We start from the raw sequence: 18,966 nt of genomic DNA on the forward strand, positions 1-18,966 counted from the left end.
TAGTCAAATCAACACTGTCTTTGATCTTGGAAATATGCCATTCTATTCCTTTATGGTTCCCTATGTGTTATCTCCTATTAGAGCACAAGCTCCTTGGGGCAGGGACTGTCTTCACTGTTGTATTTGTATCCCCATTGCTTAGCACAGTGCTTGGCCACAGGAAACATTTAATAAGTACTTTTTATTCATTTAAGTTGCCTCCCTTTTTAGAAGTAAGCTGTAATGTAAGACAGGGCAGGGAGTAAAACACTTAAATGCTTTTTTCCTCCCTATTAGAATATAAGTCCCTTCAGGACTGGGGCTGTTTCCCCTTATCTATTCCCAAGGCCTAATACACTGCCAAGCACATAGTAGGAGACAGAGAAAGGACCTGGACCTGAGGTTTCCTTGGTATATAGAGAATTCTTAGATAAGGAAACTCCTTTTTACCAAAGAATGACAGCACTTTCCAGGGCACGGAGAAATGACTTTCCCATGGGTCACATAGCCAAAGTGAGTCACAGACAGGACTTGAACCCAACTTCCTGGCTCCAGTCTATCCAACATTCTACACTGTTTCTTTGCACATAGTAGGTATTTAATAAATGACTGGTTGATTTTGCATCCAAAGCTCAGTGGATAGAGTACTGGATCTGAAATGAGAGATCTGAGTTTAGATCTAAGCTAAGACTCTTAGTACCTGAGTGACCCCTGGCAAGGTACTTAACTTGTTTTCCTCATTTTCCTCCTCTAAAATGAGGATGGTAACAGCACCTACCTCTCAGCGTTCTTGGGAGGGTAAAATGAGATATTTGTTAGGCACTTTGCAAACCTTAAAGTGCTATATAAATGTGAACTCTAATGAGTTGCAGTATAGTACAGAGCTGCATTGTTACAGAATATCTGAGTTCCCTACACGGATCTGGCCAAAACGAAAAACAAACAAACAAATAAACAAAAACAAACAAACAAATAAACAAAAAACAACTCCTGATCCCTTTGAGTCTCAAAATCTGTACTTTAAAAAAAAAAGTTTTTATTGATGTCGTCTGTTTTTTACACATCATCATGTTATCCCCAGTATCCGACCCTCTCTCCCTGCCAGAGAGCTATCCCATCCTACAAGCAGTATTTTTTTATGTATGAAAATGTGAAAATTTATTATTATACAGTTTGCTTTTAAAAAATATTAAATTTTAAATTAAATTAATTTAATTTAACTTTTTTTAAAAAAAGAATAATGTCTTTTAATGTATAAAACAACACATAGGGTTACAAAGGAGACAGTTATCAAAATATTTAAAAAACAACCAGGTTAAGAACGCCTGCTTTAATTTAAAGGCACCTACTTATTCGCAGTTTCATATAGAATCCTCTTTTTTTGCTGTGATCTGTGCATGAAAATGCTCCTTTTCTGATGTTTGGGCACAGAATTTTTTTTAAAGCACTTCCTATTTGTAATGAATGAGAGATAAACCCTGACTAAAAACAAAAAATGAAATACATGACCTCTCAAAGTTTCTTCGCTATGAATTTCTCTTCTTTTTTTTTTTGGTGATTTAAAAAATTCTTTTTTCTTTTTTAAAATTAATTAATTTTTATTTTTCAACATTCACTTCCACAAGATTTTGAGTTCCAAATTTTCTCCCCATCTCTTACCTCCCCCCACCCCAAGACGGTTTGCATTCTGAATATTCCTTCCCCTAGTCTGCCCTCCCTCCTATCTCCCCCTCCTTCTCTTATACCCTTAGTCTCTTCACTTATTTTCCTGTAGGGCAGGATAGATTTTTACACCCCATTGCCTGTATATCTTATTTCCCAGTTCAAGCAGTATTTTTTAAAGAGGAAAAATATCAGATACATTAAAAAAAAAATCCCCAAATATGTGCAACATGTAGTGCCTGTGGACCTCCCACCTCCCACCTCCACGAAGGGGGTGTCTTCTATCTCACATCTCCTGCTTGACCTTTGGAATTTTGTTATACTCACTTTTGAGTAAGTGTATGTGTGGGTGCAATTGTGCTTTGTGTTTACATTGTTGTAGTTATTGTATCTATTCTTAGCTTTGGCTATTTCACTCTATATCAGTCTATGTAGAAAATCCTGAGTAAAACACGTTCCATCTGCGCTTTAGCCTTTCCCGGGAACTGCCTCCCTCTAAAGGATGCCGGAGCATCCCCGCGCTGTTCCGCTCCGAAAACACAAGGATCAGTTCTCCGGGTTTTCCAGATGGCCGCACAGTTCTCGCTTCTTGGTTCTTATCCAGTTCCGAGTTTTGTAGCTTGCTCCAGCGGCAGGCAAGGGCGGTGGCGCGCATGCGTACGGCGACGGGGCCCGGGCGTTGCGCCGCTGGGCCCCGGCGCGCCTTCGGGTGAGAGTCCGGGCCTGGGCCTCGGAACCGTCGAGGGGGCGGGGACGACGCTGGGGGCCGGGCCCTGGGGCCTGGGGGGCGCCGGGGACCGGCTCAGGTAGCGCCTCTGGGAGGTATCCTCGGGGGACAGGGGTCCTGGCTCTGGGCGGTGGCCTGCGCAGGGTGGAGAGGAGGCGGGGAAGGAGGCGCCGGGGAAAGTGGGGGAGGGGAGGCGGAAGGACGCGAGGGGGAGGGGCTGGCCGAGGCAGACACGTGGGGGAGGGGGTAGCTGGAGCGCGCTGTCCTGGGGCGGGGGATGGGAGTGGGACTGGGTGGGGGAGGGGGAATAAAAGGGAAGGAGACCGTAGATCTCTGGTTCTGATCTTCTTAGGTGGCCAGCGCGGTGTTGTAAGAACCCTCGGTCCTGGGTTCAAATGTCAGCGCTGCCGCTTGGGAGCGCGTTGATTTAAACCCTCGAGGTCATGTAGTCCAAGCTTCTAATTTTTTATGGATGAGCAAACTGAGACCCAGATAGGTGAAGTGAATTCCTAAAGGTCACTGAGGGTAGGAAGTAGCAAAACTTAAGGTTTTAATCCACGGCCTCCGACTCCCAATTCAGCGAGGTTTCCACTCTGCCAGGCTCCTGTTTGACCTTGAGCAAGTCATTTGCCCAGTTTTTGCCTATGTTTCCTGGAAGAGTGATGGTGATCTCAGTTCCCTTCCCGGCCCAAGTCTGTGATGTTCTATGAGCTCCCCCAGGGTCTGAAGGGCGTTAAAGATGGGGCCTCTGCGTGGAAGAGTTGTCTTGAGGATTCCTCTGGTGACTTTGGAGGGGGTGGGATGATAAACTGGACATTCAGAGATGGTGGTTGGGAATTAAAGGACCTGGGTGGGGATGGCACTGGTTGTAAGCCCCTGGCTGTTTAAGGGTGGTGGGTGGAGGTGAGATTTACAAGGAAAATCAGCCCTGGCCTTTTAAAGCCTGAAAGATTATCCACTTTTAAGAGTTCTTTATGATCTCTTAAGCAATAGCTGGCATGTATAGGTGCTTTACATTTTGCAAAGTGCATTATGTGCAGTATCTTATTTGTTCCTGAAAATGACCATGTGAGGAAAGTAGCACAATTGTTTTTATCCCCATGTTATTGACCGAGAAACTTCAAAGGGGAAAGTGGCTTGCCCAGGGTTGAATAGGTGATAAATGGCAAAACTGGAACTTGGGCACAGGCCTTTTGATTCTTTTTTTTTTTTAGGCAGATGGGGCTAAGTGACTTGCCCAGGGTGACACAGCTAGTAAGTGTCAAGTGTTTGGTCTCAGGCTGGATTTGAACTCAGGTCCTCCTGACTTCAGGGCTGGTGCTCTGTCCACCTAGCTGCCCCATAATTAAGGTTTTTTTGTTTTGGTTTTTTTTTTTTTGGTGAGGCAATTGGGGTTGAGCGACTTGCCCAGAGTCACGCAGCTAGTGAGTGTTATTTGTCTGAGGCCACATTTGACCTCAGATCTTCCTGACTCTAAGGCCCGAGCTCTATCCACTGTGCCACTTAGCTGCCCCTTTTTGATTCTTTAAATCCAGTTATCTTTCTGCTGTATAATGTTGGCTTTTTTCAAGATATATATGTGTGTGTATATACACACACACACACATACTATACATAAATAATTAGAAAACAACGCAAGATAGTAAATAAGTACTCAGTTGTGAAATACAGAATATAAGTGCTAACGTTTTTCTGAGAAAAGGACAAGATTGTTTGAGTCAGAAATTCATAATACTGGAATTGAATTTTGCTCTATCCCTATTGCAATTTGATCTCTTCTTGCTGCAGACCGACGGCATGCTGACTGCCAGGCTCTGAGAGACTGTCTCGCTTCTATAGAAATGTCACACCGTGGTGGTGAGCGAGACTTCCAGACTTCAGCTCGGCGAATGGGCACCTCTCTGCTTTTCCAGCTTTCAGTACATGAACGGGAACTGGACCTGGTGTTTTTGGATCATAGCTATGCCAAGCCATGGAGTGCTCACCCAGATGCCAGCAGTGCCCGTCCAACCCGCATGCTCTTTGTCACTCCCAGGCGTCACCAGGACAGTACCATGTGAGTTTGTGGTCCTCCTCCATTAGGGTGCTGAGAGTGCCCCAACACCAGGTACCATGGTTGTTGGGTGATGGGGTATGGGGAGGGTGTTTCTGGGCATTCTGAAGGAGACTGGCTTGGGGGTTTCAGGGATTTGAGACAATTCTATGATGTCTAGCACATCAGATTAAGGCCTGGGTGTCCAACGTATGACAAAATGTGGCCTGGCTGATTCAGCCTGCCTGAGATTTTTATATTTAGAATTCTGTCGTTTAAAAAAAAAGTTTTATTGATGCCTTTTGTTTTTACATCACAGTCATTACTGGATATACCCCCACCTCCATTGAACCTCACTTGTAATAAAGAAAAATAGTTAAGCAAAAACCAACCGAAACAGTGGCCACATCTGACGTTCTGCACCTGTAGTCCCCAACTCTCTACCAAAAGGAGGGAGGTGTGTTTCATCATCTGTTCTCTGGGACCAAGATTGGTCATTGCAGTTTCTCAGCATTTGGCTTCCGTTTAGCGTCCTTTTTATTTACATTATAGTTGTCATTGTGTATATTGTTTTCCTGGTTCTACTTACTTTACTCTGTATCAGGTCACAGAAATCTATCCATCTTTCTCCTTTTTGTTGTTTCTGGTGCTATTAATAATCCATTGCATTCGAATACCATAATTCATGCAGCCATTTCTCAATTAGTAGACATTCACTGTGCACCTCATTTTTTTTGTTTACTTATATATTTTTGCTGTCACAAAAAATGTACTATGAATATTTTGGTACATATGACTGCTTGAGAGTTTTAGCAAAAAATACTTAAATAAATTGCCTAACATATGAGAACTAATAAAGAGTTCTGGATTTGGAATCACAAAACCTGGATTTACCTCCCCACCCTGTCATTTACTACCTGTTTGACATTGGGCAAGGTACTTAACTTCTCTGGGCCTCAGATATCAAATGTCAGGGTTGGATTAGATGATCTCTGAGGTTCCTTCAACCTCTAAATCTTTAATCCTAGCAGCTCATTAGAACTTAACTAATGACATTTCTGGTTATGTGGCCAGTCTCTTCCATGAAAGTTTATTCTTTTTCATGAAATTTCTGAAAATAAATCTTTTGAACCACCATCAGAGAGGTAAACCTGGAGTCAGAATTCAGATGTGGTCTGACTTAGTATATGCCATAGTTCTCAAAAATAGTTCAGCCTGTTAAAAGCCAGTTTCCTCATTGACTTTATCAAAATTAATTGATGGCTAGTACTTGTAATTAAATTTTTATAGGATGGAATTGATTAAATTGCTTTTATACTTAAGTACCAGTTATACTTCAGTAATTATTTAGAATCATTATGAGAAATTAACAGACCATAATCCACCATTGCTAATAGTACAAAATGAATATATCCTGAGCACGTGTTAAGAATTGGAAAGACTTGGACCCCCTTGGCCTTAGTGAAGGATTTATATCTTAATACCTTCATAAAGTACATATGTTTCTGTCAGAATCTGTATCCACTCAGGAGAGATATAATTGTGGAAAACAGTATTGATACTTGATTTTGGGGTTGGGGGAAATAAGTTCCAAAGGAGAGCAAAATCAGTAGATAGCTTGAAAATGAGGGTTAGAGTTAGAATGATATAGAGGAACAGAATAGGGAGAAAAATCAACTAGTTGACTGTTTGTTCTGGTGTCTGCCACAGGTCTAATGTCTGATGCTCAGCTTTGCATGTTCAGGAAATCAGTTTTACCAGTCCTTGCAGGAGAGATCAGGCTCTGGCAGTTTCAACAAAGTACTGTTTAAGGCATCAGAATGTCAATTTTTTTTTTTTTTACTATAGTGGCTCTACTCTTTCAGGGGCTTGCATAATTGTCCTAATAATAATAATTCATAATAATAATTCATAATAATCCAGGGACAACCTCCTCCCTCCCCGCCCCCCAGCTTCTTTGTGTCAAAGTATTTGTGAAAAACAAAGGAATCAGAGCAAAGGGAATTGGATAATTTTGAAGGTTGTAGAGCCAGAATTATTCCTCATTCACTATAGAATCCACATTTTTTTGGTAACCAGAATACTCATGTTTGCAAAGTTTGTTGTCTCTTTTCCTTAGCCAGTGCTTGATACACATGACAGATCTTACTGTTTGACTTTGCTTTTCTAGAGTCCTGAAGATCACCACTCTTCTGTTATGACACCATTACTTCTGGCATATTATAGTTAGTTGGATCATAGCTGATTTTACTTTATTTTTATTTTAGTTTCAATGAAATTTGAGATGGGGGGATGTTATGGGCTGGCCTAACTCAGGCCAATCCCTTGTTAATTTTAAGTTAGATATCGGAACAAAATAGGACACTCACCAGGCCTCTTCAACAGTTAGCAAAAGTAGATTTGCTTAGCCATAGCAGGAGAAGGACATTCAACAAGACTAGGCATTGAGAACACCTCCTCTTGATTCAGCCTAGGGAAAGCTCTCTTGTGTCCCCATTCAGGCATCTGAGAGTCCCTCGCAACTCCTCCTGACTGCTTTGTATTCAGGCATTGAGGACATGATGTCTGAAGTCTGCATTCTTAGTCTCCTGAAACAGTCTCTAGGAATGTTTCAGTACCTTTTTAGGAAAAACTAGCCTGACTTGCTTGGGGGGACAGGGAGAGTGGGCTAAGACATTGCTCCTGTCACAGGGAGTTTCCTGAGATTAAGGGAGCTCCTAAATATTTATCTACTATTTATGGCCCTGAAAGGGAGCACTTCTCATTCATTAAAAAACCAGAAGTTAAAATATTCATATTTACACTTGAATAATATTTGTGACTTTTGTAGTATATTTACCTTTCTAATTGTTTTGCTTTGGACAGTATTAAAATTAGTCTATTCCTTGTGCGCATACCATCAGGGCAGTGGCATGAATTGAAACTCTTCTGAATAAGAAATTTTATGTGGATGACATGCAGTTGGGTGATTGAGAACTGACTGTATGAAAGAAATATATAGACAGTTGAATGAAAATTGAGCATATGTACAAATTAAGCAAAATAGTTGTGGTCTGATTATACTTTGTTTATTTGTAGTGAGGCAGACATCCCTATTGATGTGGAAACTGTCACATCTACCCCGGTGCCACTCTATGACAACCAGAAGGCACGAAGTGTGATGAATGAGTGTGAACGCCATGTCATCTTTGCCCGGACTGATGCAGATGCTCCACCCCCACCTGAGGACTGGGAGGAGCATGTCAACAGGTAGGCCTCCTCAGGAACATTGAATCCCATGGGATGATGGTCACAGTTTCTGAATTAGTTTTCATTTTTATTATCATCTCATCCTTGCATTCTAAAACGTAAATTGAAAGCTTGTTTGCAAATAGTGCTATGTAGTTCAGGTTGAGTTAGGCAGACATTGTCCTAGGGATATGATATGGCAGACAGAATACTTGGAGTCGTAAGATTTGGGTGTAGTTCTAAGTTTGGCCATCAACTCTGTCCTCAGGCAAGTCGTTTAGTTTCTCTGAGCCTTAGTTTCTTCATCTGTAAAAATAGAAGTAGTGTTTACCTCACAAGGTGTGAGGATCAAATGAGATAATGTATGTAAAGCTTTAATACCCTTAAAATGGGGATAATTGTACTGCTCACCTCACTGAATTATGAGATCAAATGAGATAAACTATATAAAATACTCTGCAAATGGCAAAACATTATATAAACTGCTATTAAGGTAAATATACCAATTCAGATAAACATTTAGAAGACATACAGATTGTAGAATAATAAAACATTAAATTTGCATGTAAATATGTAAGATTAAGAATTTACCATCATTTAGAAGTCTAGGTGGTGAACAAATGAAGGGAATCCCACAGCCATACAAAGCAGAGCTTCGTCATTAAGTCTGGGAAGTGTGTTGGCCCTTAGAGTATTTTAGACTGTACTAAGGAAAGCAGTCTGTAAACTTTTTCAGAATCTCAAAGTTGGAAGGGACCTTATAGATCCTCTAGTGACTAGATTCTAATCTAACCCTAAATGAACAGAATATCCCCTACAGCATAATCTGACTAGGGATTATCTAGTTTTTGCTTGAAAAACCTGCAATGAGGGGGAATACTCTTTCTTCCAAGACCTCCAGTATCAAATACAAACTCCTCTGTTTGGCACTTAAAGGACTTCACCATCTGACTTCAGCCTCCCTTTCCAAACTTAATACATGTTACTTACCTTCGTGAATTCTATGTTCTAACCAAACTAGTCTACTTGCTGTTCCCCACATGTGAACATTCTGTCTCCTGCCTCTGTGCCTTTAGGCTGTTTGTTTGCCATGCTTAGAATGCCCTCCCCCAATTCCTCAAAGTCCAACTCAAGTGGCATCCTAAATGAGGCCCTTCTTCATTCCCCAGTAGCTAGTACCTCCACCTTGAAATTTAGTATTTAATTAATTTAGTAATTAATTTTGTGTATATCAATCATTCTATTTATCTATGTGTGTATAAGAATTCAAAAGTATTATAAATATACACATGCTTACGTATATACACACATAGGTATACATATAAGCATGTATGTATATATGCATGTTTTTTCCCTCACTAGAATGAAAACCTTTTAAAAAAAATTTGTTAATTAATTTATTTTGATTTATCAACAGTCATTTCCACAAGCATTTGAGTTTAAAATTTTTCTCCCTCTCCTTCACCTCCCTCCCCATAACGGCTCTCAATCTGATATAGCCTATACATATACATTCCTATTAAACATATTTTCACATTAGTGATGTTATAAGGAAGAATTAGAACCAATAGGAGGAACCACCAGCAAGAAGAAACAACAAAACAGAAGAAAAAAAATAGCAAATAGTATGCTTTGATCTGCATAGAATAAAAACTTCTTGAGGCACTAATTTGTTTTTGTCTTTGTATTCTCATTTCCTAGCAGAGTGCCTGGCATGTAGTGGATACTTAATAAATATTTGTTGAATGAATATTTATTCTCCTCCCTTTCTTCCCTTCCCCAATCTTGTCCTCTCCAAACTAAACATTCTTAGTTCTTTCTTCTAATTCTCATATGCCATGGACTCAGGGCACTTCCCAATACTTTGAATGCTTACCAGTTTATCAAAGTTTTTCCTAAAATGTGGTGCCTCAAACTAAAAAATATTCCATATATGGTCTGAGCGGGTCAGAATACAGTGGTTCTAATGCCTTCTTGGTTCTGGTCATCATGCTTCTTGTTGCAGCCTAATGTTATATTAGATTACATGGAATTGCTATGGCACATTTTGGACTCATATTGAGCTTGTAGTCTACTAAAATGTATAGATTTTTTTTCAATAAACTGTTGGCTAGCTGTCTTTCCTCCATCAAATTCTTGTGAAGTTAACTTTTTGAACACTAACATAAGACTTGCATGAAAGTTACTTGAATGTAAATTTAACTCCATTTCATTTTAGTTTTTTTTCCTACATGTTAGCTTGCTTTTCCTTCTTCCTTGAGCAGTGGTTGTATTTCCTTTTGAACTTCTGTTTTCTTTTGTGCATTTAAAAAAATGCTTTAATAGACCACTTTTTTTTGTCATCACTATTGCTTCTTCCCACTACCCCTTTCTCCCTAAATAAATATAGAGGAAAAAAGAGTTGGAATATAGATATTGGAGAAGAAAAAAACTCAAATACTTAGAAATGTTCCTTCTAAAGAACACTTGTAATCAATAACCAGTCAAGCAAATCAAATCCACCCAGTGGCCATATCCTAAAATATATGTCTCTTTTTGCACCTTGAATCTGTCCTGTCTCAGTCAGGAGGTGGGTAACATGCTTCATTATAGGTCCTCGGCAGACTTGATTGGGTATTGCATCAGAGTTCTTAGATCTTTTAAAGTTGTCTTTACAGTAGTGTCATTGTATAAATTGTTCTGATTATGCTTGCTTCTCTCTGCATCAGTTCATATAGATCTTCCTAGATTTCTCTGAAACCATTGCTTTCATTCTTCCATTATATTCATATACCATAATTTGTTCAGTCATTTCCTAATTGCTGCATATCCCCTTAGTTTCAGTTCTTTGCCTCTACAAAAATAACTGCTATAAATATTCTTGTACATATGGGTCCTTTTTCTCTTTCTTTGATGTGTTTGGAGAATAGGCCTCGTAGTGGTGTCACTAGGTCAAAGGCACAATTTAGTGACCTTTTGGTCATAGTTCCAAATAGCTTACCAGAATGGCTGGACCAACTCACAGTTCCATCAACAGTGCTTTATTGTATTCATCATTCAGTAAATACTCAAAATGGTTTGTGAGCAAGCTGTCTTGTTGTAGACTGTCTCAGTCCTTCAATACAATGTTTACACAATTCAGCAAGTTGTTAATTTGTTCCTTCTAAATAGACAAGGAAAGGTTCCATTTCACAAGGAACATTTTTGTTACGTGATTGTCCATCCTCAAGCACTTGCTGTTCTTCAGCTAAAATTTAAATGTTTCTGCTTGATGAGATAATTCAGTTCCATATATTTGGAGCTTATTCAGGGGAATACATGTTGACCAGAGTTGTTAATAGAGTACCCTCAGTGGCATTTCATTGTTAGAACTGGACCAAAACATAGTTATTACAGTATTAAACTACATGTAAGGGTGCAAGGAATAAGGATTTATTAAGTGCCCGCTATCTACCAGACACTTCCCTACCTAAGAACTTTCCAGTTATCTCATTTAATCTTCACAGCAATCCTATGAGATAGGTGCTGTTTTTAGCAATATTTTTTACAGTTATGGAAACTGAGTTAGACAGTGTTTAAATGACTATTCCAGAGTTACATAGCTAGTCAGTATCGGAGGCTGGATTTGAACTTGAGTCTTCCTTACTCTAGGCCCAGTGCTCTATTCACTGTGCCACCTCATTGCCTTTAATTATAATTCATCTTATAGCTAAAGAAGAGCACAGGAGCTATAGAAACATCAGAAAGGCAAGATAAATTAAGAAATAATCACATGACACTTTAATAGGTTTACTAGTTGAACCTCTATATTTACTTGAATATAAGTCATAGTAACAAAGTCAGAATATATACTGAACATTGTTTCTTAAGATTTTGCATACCTCATTTTAATTTTGAAATTCCTTAAGAATTGGGTGTGTGTGAGAAGCATATGTTCTAGCTATGAGTGTGCCTTTATATTTATAAGGCTGAATAAAATAGAAACATCTCATATTGGGTGATTGAATCCTTGAGATATCCACCCCGCCCCCCCCCCCTTTTTTTTTTTTTTTTTTTTTTTTTTAAGCAAAGGGATTTAATAGATTCCAGGAGACTTATAATTTTGTAAATGTTCAAGCATAGGTATTTTAAAATTTCCTAAGGAAGAGAGAATTAATTGACCATGACAGTGTCTGTGTCTCCTAGGATTTTAAGTCTTTTAGGTATTTTCACATAAAATAAACTGAGTGATGTGATACCAAAGGATGCATTGCCATACTCACTAATTTAAAGCATCTCCAGGACTGAGAGTGTGGGAATTGGCATAGGGCAGAGGTCAGCATAAACAATGAATACTCCCTCCTCCCCTCTCCCCCCCGAATGTCTCATCTGGGCTTACTCAAAGCTTGAGGGAAGATATGCTCCTAGTCTTGGTGTCTGGTCTGAGAAATCAAGAAGAGACATTATTTCCCTGTTTAAAATCGAATTGGTGGGGAACATTTGGGAGGGAAGCCAGTTCAGTTCACCGCAGTCACCATCAGCAAAGCCCAGTGAGGCTTATCCTACCGTACAGACTTGTAGTTAAAATTCTGTCTCCTCTTTTAAAATTTATTTAATTATATCTCTCAGGCACTGTTTATCTTGATCCTTGGGTTAGATCATATTTTTCTTATTCCATTTTAATTTTTTAGACCTCCCATAGAGCTGACACAAAACATTGAACAGTTATCTTAGTTCTTGGAACCAGTTTGGCATGCATCCAGCAACAACCTTAAAATCTTTTCTTGGTTTTTGGCATGTCAGCATTGTGGCTTTTAATATGATCTCAGCTGTCATCAGAGTATGATAGTAATTTCTAGGTACTTGGGTTTTTTTTCTTCTCCAATGTCTGCATCATTTCCATCCCTTACCAATTTGGGTTTCAGAATAAATATAATAATGAGAAAAGCAGATAAGGAAAACATCCTGTCATATAATAAATGGTAAGATAAATTGAAAACTATATTTTGTAGCATCTTAAAGAAATATCAGATTCTAGTTCTCTGTTTTTGAAAGGAAGTTTGTACCAAATTCGGAAATGTGAAGTGGTGAGAGTTATCTCAAGGAAAATGGCATATCTTATAACCTTAGACAGAAGACCTGTGTTCAAGTCTTGCCTCTGATGCATATTAGCTTATTGGCCATGTAACTCTGGGCATATTACTTTACTTCTCAGTGTCCCAGGCAATTCACTATATGAGGTTACAGAATTAATTACCAAAGCAGTGAACTAGTGCCAGCTCCTTTACATGTTATCAGGCTTCATAGTTTCTAGATTTTAGCAAACCCCTATTGAAAAATGGTTTTATGCTTGTCTACTTTGGTAAAAACCTTAAATGAGTGGTCATCAAAAGGTTAAAAAATCACAAATAGTGATAAAAATAATACAGTCTACTTGAATACAAAATAAAGAAAGGAAGCAAATGGCTTTCCAGAATGACTTGAACCAATTCACAGATCCACCCGTAATATACTGGTGTTCTTGTTCTCCTACATCACCTCCAACAATTGTCACTTTTTTCTTTTGTTATCTTTGCCCACCTGGTGACCATAAGATGGAACCTGAGTTGTTTTAATTTGAATTTCCCTTATTTGTAATTTGGATTAATTTTTTTCATATAGTTGTTTTTTCATATAGCTTGTTTTTTTCCCTCTGATAACTGCTTGCTTATATCCTTTGACCTTTTATCTTTTGGATAATGGCTCTTGTTCTTATTTTTAAAATTGGTTCCTATATATCTAGAAGCTTCTAGTTTATGTAGTGGAAAAAATGTTGAACTTGGAGCCAAAAGAACTAAGTTTGAATCTTGCCTCAGTTTCTTCATCTGTAAAATGGGGGATAATAGTAACACTGCTTCACAGAGTTGTTGTAAGAATCAAAAATAATAGCACCTACAGGACAGGATTGTTGTGAGGATTAAATAAGATGATCTTTGTAAAGCACTTAACATAGTGCCTAGCATGTAGTAGGAGCTTAATAAATGCTTGTTTCTTTCCTTCATTCTGTGCAATCAAGAAGCTTAAATTTTATTGCGGGAAATAGCATACGCAAACATAGGTATAGGCAGGAAATACACTCAGTAAATATAAAGTATATATATGAAGTAAATACACAGTTACTTGGAAACAGCATTAATTGCTGTGGAGATCAGGAGCTGCAAATACACTTTCACTGATGGTATAATGAAGAGAATAACTTTAACTTAAATGACTAGCTTTGATTTTATGAGCATAAGCAGAAATAGAGTTGATGACTTTTCTCTTGACTTAGGTTGTGGTGTATAATGAGAGACTGGCATAGTGGAAAGAATACTGATATAGGATCATAATCAGACAAACAGATGTTCAACTCTTGACAATAGCTATTTAACCTTGGGTGAATCACTTAATCCTCTGTCTTGTTTCTCCTTCCATAAAATGGGATTATAATCCCTTCATTATGTACCTCACTGGGCTGTTAATGAGGAAAATGATTTGCAAACCTTAAAAAATACTTTATATATTTGAGTCATAATTACCATAATTATTATTCATATAACTTGTGCTGAGAAAGGGATGGGATTTCCTGTGGGTTGAGTCAGCTGGGGTTACTTGTCTTCCACTTGTGTCCTCAGCCCATTCTCCTCCTGTTTCTTATCAGCTTATCTTCTTAAATCATCCTCTTGTTTTCTGGTATCTTTAATCTTTCCCAACTATTGGCTTTTTTCTTGCTGCCTATGAACATGCCCAGATCTCTCTCATCAATTAAAAAAAAAAACACCCTTAAGCTATCATTTTATATCTCTTCTGCCTTTATAGAAAAAACTGTTTACATCCATTGCTTCTTTTTCCTTTTCTCCTACCGTTCAGCCCTTTGAAACCTGGCTTCTGACCTCTCCACTTCACTGAAACTACTTTTTCCAATCTCTTAATTGCTAAATCTGATGGCCTGTTTTTGATCCTCATCTTTTCATCTTTCTTGAACACTCTGTAGTATTTGATACTATTGACCACGTCTTCCTGGATGCTTTCTCTTCACTGGGTTTTTATGACATGTTCTCTTTTAGTTCTCCTAGTTGTATGAATCCTCCTCTGTTTTTTTATTGAATTATCATGCATATCCTTCCCTCCTCCCAGTTGTATGTGTGTGTCCTAAGACTTTGTTTTGGGCATTCTTCTCTTTTTATATTCTTTCTTGGTGACCTCTTCAGTTCCAGTTTTCGTTTCTAGGCAGATAATTTCCAAAGTTACATGTCTCACATGTCTTCTGAGATTCAGTGTCACAATTCCCTGCTGGATGCCTTGGCTATCCCATAGGGTCTACAAACTCAGCAGATCCCAATCAGACCTTATTATCTTTCTCTCTAAAGCATCTAAACATACCCTTCCTCCTGACCTCCCTGTTTTTCTCAAGAGCACCACCATCCTTCTAATTGTTCAGTTCAGTGTCATAGTCATCCTTTGTTCTTCACTCTCCTCAGCCTTGCGGCCCCCTGCCCCCCAATCCAGTCAGTTGCCAAGTCAGACTTACTGTTTTTTACAACATCTCCTGAATCTATTCCCTTCTTTCTACTTACTTGATCACTGTTTTGTTTCAGGCCCTCATCACCTTAATGCATTTGATATTTCAGTAGTCTCCCAACTGTTCTTCCTGTCTCAGGTCTTTTCCTTCAAATATGTCCTCTACACAGCTGCCAAATCTATATTCCTAAAGCACAAGATTGACCATGTCACTCCTCTGGCTCCCTATTACATGTAGAATAAAATAAAATTTCTTTGTTTAGTGTTTGAAGCTCACCACAGTCTGCTTCCCACCTATCTTTCCAGACTTACTTCAGATTAGTCTCCTTGTCATACTCTGTATTTCAGCCAAACAGGCTTACTTACTATTTGTTCCCCATGCACAACATTCCATCTCCTATTCCTGTCCCTTTTTGCATAGACTTTCCTCCATGCCTGGAATGATCTCCCTATTCACCTCCACTATTTGAAATCCCTAGCTTCCTTCAAGGATTAGCTTCTCCTATCCTGTGGTACTCCTTTCTTGATCCCCTTGTTAGTTTATTCTCCTTTCTCTTCAAATTATCATGAATATGCTTATCTTTTATATCTTCTATTCCCTCAATAGATTTTAAGTTTCTTGAAGGTAGGGACTGTTTTTTCTTTTGTATTCACATCCCCAGTGTCCAGCATAGTACTTTATACACAGCAGGTGCTTAATAAGTGCTTGTTGGATTATATGCCATTTCTAATTATACAGTCTTATAGTGGAAACGGGTTATTATGTTATCAGGTCATCTTTAAAGAGTGTAGAGAGACCATAGAAATCTGACTTTAACTTTTTGCAATTTCTTCTCCAGGACTGGTTGGACAATTGCCCAGAACAAACTATTCAACAAGATTCTCAAAGCCTTGCAGTCTGATCGGCTGGCCCGGCTAGCCAATGAAGGGGTAAGTTTGATAGGCTGAGCCCTATATACTTTTAACACCTTTCAATTACTACTGACAGTAGCTAAGGTGGAATTTTAAAAAGCTTGCTCCTCATTATTATTTTTTGGTTCTCAAAACTTTTTGAGCATTTCTTATCTTTTATAGGGTGAGATGAACAAGGTGTGACATCCCCATCCAGACTTTATAGAGCCATGCCCTTAGGGTTGGTTAATAAAATTTAATGGTTCCCTTCACCTCTTTATATCTGTAACTCACAGTATTGTCTTCTAGGCTTGCAATGAACCCGTGCTGCGGCGAATTGCTGTGGATAAGTGTGCAAGGAGAGTTCGTCAGGCACTGGCAAGTGTGACTTGGGACATTAAACTTGTCCAGTGGTTGCATACAACATTGGTGGAAACCCTGAGCCTACCTATGTTAGCAGCATACCTTGATGCATTGCAGACATTGAAAGGGAAGGTAAGGATACTAATTTGGTTTGCTTCACTACTGGAAGCAGAGATCACTGGTCTGTGTACTAAAGAGTTAGGGGTAGTCTCTGCCCGGTTGTGCTATTTGAATGGTCATAAAGAGAGCTTTAGGTAAATGAGAAAAGGAAGGATTTTTGTCCAGAGTAGGAAAGAAATTGAGGGGAAAAAGCCTTCCCTTTATATGTGCCTCTCCTTATTTCCTGTTTTCTTTTCACTTAATTGTTTCTGTCATTTTTGCCTCTAGAATGAGGTGTAGGTGTTGAAAATTGTCATGTGTTTTTCAGCTTTTAAAAACCCAGACTTGTCACCCTTGAGGTAAGGTGAATGTGATGAAAATTAGGTTCCTTCAGAGGAGATGAAATATTTACTAGGGAGAAATACCAGGCAGGCAGATATTGTTAAATAGGGCTTTCTGACCTTAGGCTGCAATATATGAGCATAATAAAAAAAAATACAGTAATAGCCTGCATTATCAGAAAATGAGCTAGTCTTTATAAGTGAGTTTTCACGTAACTGGTGTTCCCCTTTAAGGGGTCCCCTTTTGAAAAAAATGGATATTTTCTAAAATGTAGTTCCCTGTATTCAATAGATTTTTAAAAATTTTGAAGTTTTACAAAGTTATTTTTCAAAGACAAAGTAATTTTAGAATTTATGTAAAATAAGTTTAATGCCTTTTGTCATTTCTAGATTATAACCCCACCCACTGAGACTTCCTTTGCAACAAAGAAATAACTAAGACAAAGGGAATGAATCTCAAGAGTGTTTGAAATAGTCTTCTACCTCTCTACCAAAAGGAGGGAGATGCATTTTGTCTGTTGTTCTCCTTTATCAAAATTATTTCCCTGTCTTTTGAACATAGTTTATTGCTTATTTTAATTTTTTCCCTATTGCTTTCTTTTTTAAAATTCTAAACTTTAAACACAGAAAAGTATTTCCATATACACCGTAGAACACAAAAATAGGATTCTGTATGAAACTGTGAATCTTCATTTTGTGCTATTTGCATTCTTTGAAAAGTAAATAATAAATTCTACCCAGTGCCTTCTTGATGCATATATTCATTTAACACACTCCAAATATTTACTATGTATGGGGACTGTGCTAGGCCTTGGGAATTCAAAAATAAGATAAGGCCTTTGCCCTCAGGGAGTTTATGGTTTTATAGAGGAGACATGTTTACAGATAAGCTCAATACCAGGCAGTTTTTGATAAATAGTACAAGTATGTGGTGCTAAAGGAATTGGATGAAGAGGTTGAAGACTTCTTCATATAGTGATCAGGGCAGGGTAGCATTTGAATTGGGCCTTAAAGGATAGGTAGCAGTTTGAGAGAGAGAGGTGGTGCGTTGTGTGTGACTAAGGTGCAGTCTGGGCAAGGAGAATGATGTGAAATTGAAATGGAAGGACTCTTGTGGACAATGAATATATCACTTTGGCTATGACATCAGGTTTATGTAGGGAAAGAGTAGGAAAAAAGCCTGGAAGGATCATGGAAGACCTTGAAGTGGCCATTTGACTCTTTGGGGATAATGCAGCTGTCAGTGATGAATCTCAGTCGCTGTTGTGTACTCTGATGTTAGGAGGCTGTCTGAGGATTGGAAACTTTTTTGTTCCTTCAGTAGTTGGTGCCAGTGCCTTTTGTATTTTTTTTTCCTATTTCTTTCACTGTTAGGCTGTTAGCTGTCAACTTACTGTTTAGTGTTACCATCCTTATTTTGGGCAAAGCTGCTCAATCCTCTTAAGTTGTTGGTTCTAATCTTTATGGCCTGACAGAGCAGATAACAAAGAATATTCGGAGCTCTACTGTGAATAATTCATGTGAACTTGAATTTATGGATTGTTACCTGTGGTTTGATTTCCTTAGAGGCCTTTTCCCTTTTTTATTTTATTTTTTTGTTTTTTAATTCTTTTTTGCTCTATTGTAGGTAGTTGATAGTGCTGGATAAATAATTTCTTAAAAGTTAAGTATCTCTGACTTTGGAATCAAGACCTCACAGTTCAAATTGTGCACCTGTCACTACCTATGTGACCTTGGGCAAATCATTTAACCTCTGTATTATTGTTTGGTAAAATGAATGTGTTTAACTAGATGGCTTCCAAAAACCTTTCCAGCTTGGTATGTATGATCCTATCCGTCAATCAACAACTATTTATTAAGCTTCTGCTGTGTGACACAAATTGTGCTTGTTGCTGGGGATGCACATCCAAAGAATGGAACAGTTTCTCCTCTCAGGGAGTTTAAGTTCTCTTCGGGGATACCATAAATATTTATAAGCATATACAAAATAAAAATATGCAGAGTAAGTACAGGATATCCAGAAAATCTTAGAGCAGTTTTAAGCTTTGATAGTTTAAAGCTGCATTAAGACTGTGGGGACACCCTATATAAACATAAATAAAATGTAGTTAAGGTAATTTAGGAGAGAGGGCACTAGCAGGATCAGG

General features: G+C 38.5%; 1 protein-coding gene across 6 annotated transcripts in view; it reads left to right on the plus strand.

The window, feature by feature from the left end:
• The first annotated feature begins 2,275 nt into the window (after positions 1-2,275).
• KANSL3 (KAT8 regulatory NSL complex subunit 3) overlaps positions 2,276-18,966 on the plus strand; it is a 43,417-nt gene continuing 26,726 nt past the window's right edge. The window contains exons 1-5 of one of the 6 annotated variants that reach the window (XM_027852229.1): positions 2,276-2,350; positions 4,157-4,424; positions 7,479-7,649; positions 15,965-16,055; positions 16,326-16,511. In XM_027852229.1, coding sequence (XP_027708030.1) covers positions 4,210-4,424; positions 7,479-7,649; positions 15,965-16,055; positions 16,326-16,511 — 663 coding nt within the window. In that variant the 5' untranslated portion in view covers positions 2,276-2,350; positions 4,157-4,209. Of the gene's footprint in view, positions 2,351-2,409; positions 2,464-3,028; positions 3,150-4,156; positions 4,425-4,719; positions 4,858-7,478; positions 7,650-15,964; positions 16,056-16,325; positions 16,512-18,966 lie in introns of those variants that run through there. The other 5 variants (XM_027852220.1, XM_027852234.1, XM_027852201.1 and 2 more) reach the window with 5 other exon arrangements.

Source organism: Vombatus ursinus, unplaced genomic scaffold, assembly GCF_900497805.2.
Source record: "Vombatus ursinus unplaced genomic scaffold, bare-nosed wombat genome assembly UNPS02000580.1, whole genome shotgun sequence".
Taxonomy (NCBI): Eukaryota; Metazoa; Chordata; class Mammalia; order Diprotodontia; family Vombatidae; genus Vombatus; species Vombatus ursinus.